This window comes from Filicampus tigris, chromosome 5, assembly GCF_054856515.1.
Source record: "Filicampus tigris isolate MCC_2025a chromosome 5, RoL_Ftig_1.0, whole genome shotgun sequence".
Classification (NCBI taxonomy): domain Eukaryota; kingdom Metazoa; phylum Chordata; class Actinopteri; order Syngnathiformes; family Syngnathidae; genus Filicampus; species Filicampus tigris.
The window spans coordinates 9,076,278-9,079,992 of NC_141221.1; the positions used below are offsets into that span (position 1 = coordinate 9,076,278).

The 3,715-nt window shown below is 46.4% G+C and overlaps 1 protein-coding gene across 4 annotated transcripts in view; it reads left to right on the forward strand.

The window, feature by feature from the left end:
• The window catches only part of sh2b3 (SH2B adaptor protein 3), a 50,917-nt gene that overhangs the window by 42,955 nt on the left and 4,247 nt on the right, over positions 1-3,715 (forward strand). For all 4 annotated transcript variants that reach the window (XM_086032186.1, XM_086032185.1, XM_086032188.1 and 1 more), the window contains exons 3-7: positions 522-623; positions 726-814; positions 1,320-1,471; positions 2,683-2,897; positions 2,989-3,166. In XM_086032186.1, the coding sequence (XP_085888312.1) occupies positions 522-623; positions 726-814; positions 1,320-1,471; positions 2,683-2,897; positions 2,989-3,166 (736 nt within the window). The remainder of the gene's footprint in view (positions 1-521; positions 624-725; positions 815-1,319; positions 1,472-2,682; positions 2,898-2,988; positions 3,167-3,715) is intronic.

A 3,715-nucleotide genomic window follows, 5' to 3' on the forward strand; every position in this document is an offset into this window, starting at 1 on the left:
ATGCTAGGGGGGGGGGGGGCGAGCCGCTTTTAAATGTCAAGTGCGTGCGTTGCTCACTCAAATTTGGGACACACGCAGCGAAACCGCCATGACAACATTGCGTTTGTGACAAATGTCTGCAATGGCCGCCCCGAAAGCCACCCGTTGCGCCCGCCAGTTGACATCGCGAGCCGCCGCGACAACACCACCGGAGAGCGCCCGCTGTGCTTCACACGCACCGTTCGCATGCCGATGGCACGTTGCGGGGCACGCACTCAACTCACTTGAGCACAAACACGGCCGTGCGGCTCCCATTTCCCTTTTTTTTTTTTTTTTTTTTTTTTCATATATTTTTTTGCTTTATTTGCTGCCGTGACCGGATGAGGCGGGCGTCTTGCGCGCGGCGCGCTCCTCTCTCGCTGGGCGGCCTTCACGGCGGCGGGAACGCGAGCGTGGCTCCCGTTCCCGCTGAGCCCTTTTGGTGACGTTTTTTTTTTTCCCCCCCACCGGAGTGAATGGCCATCGCTGTCTGTGTCTTCCAGGCCTCCGCTCCCAAACTGACGACTCACTGCTCAGATATCCACGAAGTGCGGCGCTGCAACCGGCTGGAGATGCCCGACAACTTAAACACGTTTGTTTTAAAGGTGCGCGCGCGCGCTCGTCTGTGAGAGCCAACGCAGACGTCGTCGGCCGACGGCGTGGCTCCGTTTAAAAATAAAAAGCCTCTTTGTCCCCCCCCCCGAAAGGTTAACCGAGGCAGTTTGATATTTGAGACGGACAACGACCAGCAGGTCAGCTCCTGGACCACAGAGATTAAAGAATGCATCAGCAACAGGTGGGAAATGCGATGCAACCGACACGGCTTTCGATTGTACACATATTTCGTTTGACTCCATTTCAGTTTGATGGGAAAAGCCACTTGCATGAAGTGGACGGCGTGTGCGCTCGCGCCGGACTGCAAGAGGAAGTGCGGGGGAGGTCGGATTGCTCAGGAGAATAGCTCCGTCTTTCTCATTTCTGCAGATGTCCAGTTGAAGCGCGCGCACACACACACACACACGCAGAATTCACTCGACTCTAGAGACGTCACAGTCATCAAGTGTTTAGGAAACAGAACAAGGTGCCATGTTGAAACACGAGGCCCTTCTGTTTCATAGAAGATAACTTACATTTTTTGAATAATTGTGATATATATATATATATAACACTTGGAGTTTATAAACGTGCTTATTTAGGTGTTATGTTTTTGTAAAAGTTACATTCAAATGGAATTAAAAGCGCCTCTGAGCAACACCCGTGTGCAGCAAATGAGGTAGTGTGTGCGCGTGTGTGTTATTCAGGTCGGGCGGTGTGGATCTGGAGCCCGTCCCGTCCCCGGCCGACGGCGGCGTTTTGACCAATCACAGGGCAAGCTCGGAGTCTGGGGGTCAAAGCGATTGGCGGCCCGGTTCGTCCCACCCGGCTCCCCAGACGCGGCCCGTCACAATCAGCTGTATGTATTTTGTCCTTTGCATTGGCGTGACATTTTTCTGTTTGTCTGTCGTGTGTTTCACATTCACGTTGCCGTCGTGGCTGAATGAATTAATCGAGTAATTTTGCTATGAATTGATGGTTAGGTTGCGAAATTCGGGGAATTTTCCAAATTGGAAAACCTCCTCCACACACACATCCTCAGATGATTTCTGGAATGTCCACTTGAAGGGAGAGAGGCTCGGTTAATTTAATATTTTCAATGGGACTTTGTTGGTATTTTTGGATGAGTTTTGCGTTGGATTTTTGCTCATTTTGCGGTCAAGGGTTTGGTAATGCTTAATCCAATTAGTTTTGCTCTTCAGTGAAAGAATTGATTGTTCAATAAAATATTTCAAACCGAATAAAGGTTACAAATACATCTGTTGCAATGTCATGCTTTTTAATTGCAGTTTTTTATGATACCTTTTCCAACAGCCCCCAGTTTTAACTTCCTTTTTTTTTGTGTAATGTTTTCCTCCCCTTTGCAACCTTAATTATGAACTCGTTCACTGCCGGCAAACAATTCCTCGTATTACCATCCGTTTGAGGTCGTTTTGACTGAAAGAACAACAACAACAAATAATCAATTATCAAACTAATCAGCAACTATTTATTTTTTTTTAAAGTGAGTCATCGTTTAGAGCCATTTTTAACTTGAAATTGCCCAAATCCTCGGATTTCAACCCCCAAAAGCGATTGTTCACTTATTTCTCGAATACATCTCGAAAGCATACTTTTGTGTTACTTTTGTTGAATCAAAATAGTAATTTAGAGTCATTTGCAAACATTTGCTATTACTTTGGAATACAATAGCCATACCAGTAACTGAATCAGTTTCAAAAGGTTTGCTGAGTACATTAATCCATCTTGTTATGCTACTCGATTGTTGTTTAGTTGTTCTTGATCACTAAATACCAAATAAACAATATATGGTTAATAAACCATTAACCTGGAAAGAAAAAAAGTTTTGTAATACACTTTAATGCAAACTAAAATCGTATTTGATTCATTGATGGAATAATGGACGGCATAATTGATTCTAGAAATGTAAATCTAGACAGTGACTTCCCTAATGTTGCGTACGCCCGTGAATCCCACTCGACGAATATAAACGTCCACGGCAGTGAATGTGTTAGCCTATTTTTTTGGGTGCGGCTGTCGACCACTTGCCGTGTTCCTCCTGCTCCTCAGGCCCAGTCACCCTGGCGCTGCCAGAGCCGCTCATCCACAAGACCGATCACTTCCTGTTCTCCTACCCGTGGTTCCACGGGCACATCTCGCGCGTCAAGGCGGCCCACCTGGTCCAGAGCTCGGGGGCCGAGGGGCACGGCGTCTTTCTGGTGCGTCAGAGCGAGACGCGGCGAGGGGACTACGTCCTCACCTTTAACTACCAAGGAAAAGCCAAGGTGCGCCTTATACCAACCGTACACGATCATTTGGTGTACGCTTCCGATTTGCAATTTGTGTGTGTGTGTGTGTGTGCGTGTGCGCGCGCAGCACCTGCGCCTCTCGCTGACCGAGTGGGGTCAGTGCAGGGTGCAGCACCTGCGCTTCCCCTCCGTCATGGAAATGCTCAGCCACTTCCGCCTCTTCCCCATCCCGCTGGAATGCGGATCCGCCGGCGCCGTCACGCTCTCCAGCTTCGTGGTGGCGGGCTCCAGCCCCCCGTCGCAAGGTGAGCGCCCGCCTTCAAATTGCTCCGTAGTCCAAATGTTTTAAGTTTCGATTCATATTTGTTTCAAATTGTCCCACTGAAATGTTTCTGGACAATAAAATAGTTTGATGCCAAGCACAAAGTGAATTGAAGGAATAAACAATTGTTTATTGTGTAAAAAAAAAAAAAAAAAAAAAAAGGAAAACCAATTGGTTGTTCATTAGTAACTCATTCAATGCCAGACGTGTCACAGAAAGGCATAGAAATGGACAATCTGCAAAAAAAACAACAAGTTGTGCGAAAATACTGCAGCTTTGAACAGTTTAGAGAAGGACAAATTAAGTTGACCTGGAAAGGTTAGCCGTTATTAATATTATTATTGTATTTGTATTTATTTGATCTTTATAAGATTATAATTATACTATTACTGAATTATGATATTTATTTTAGCTTCATCCTGAAATGTAAAGTGCCAGGCAAACCTTTTTGTGAGAAGTGTTTTTTTTCTTGTTTTTTTTGCCATGTTAGTCACAGTGCCCGTATGTCCCACCCCCACTCCCCGTGTGGCAG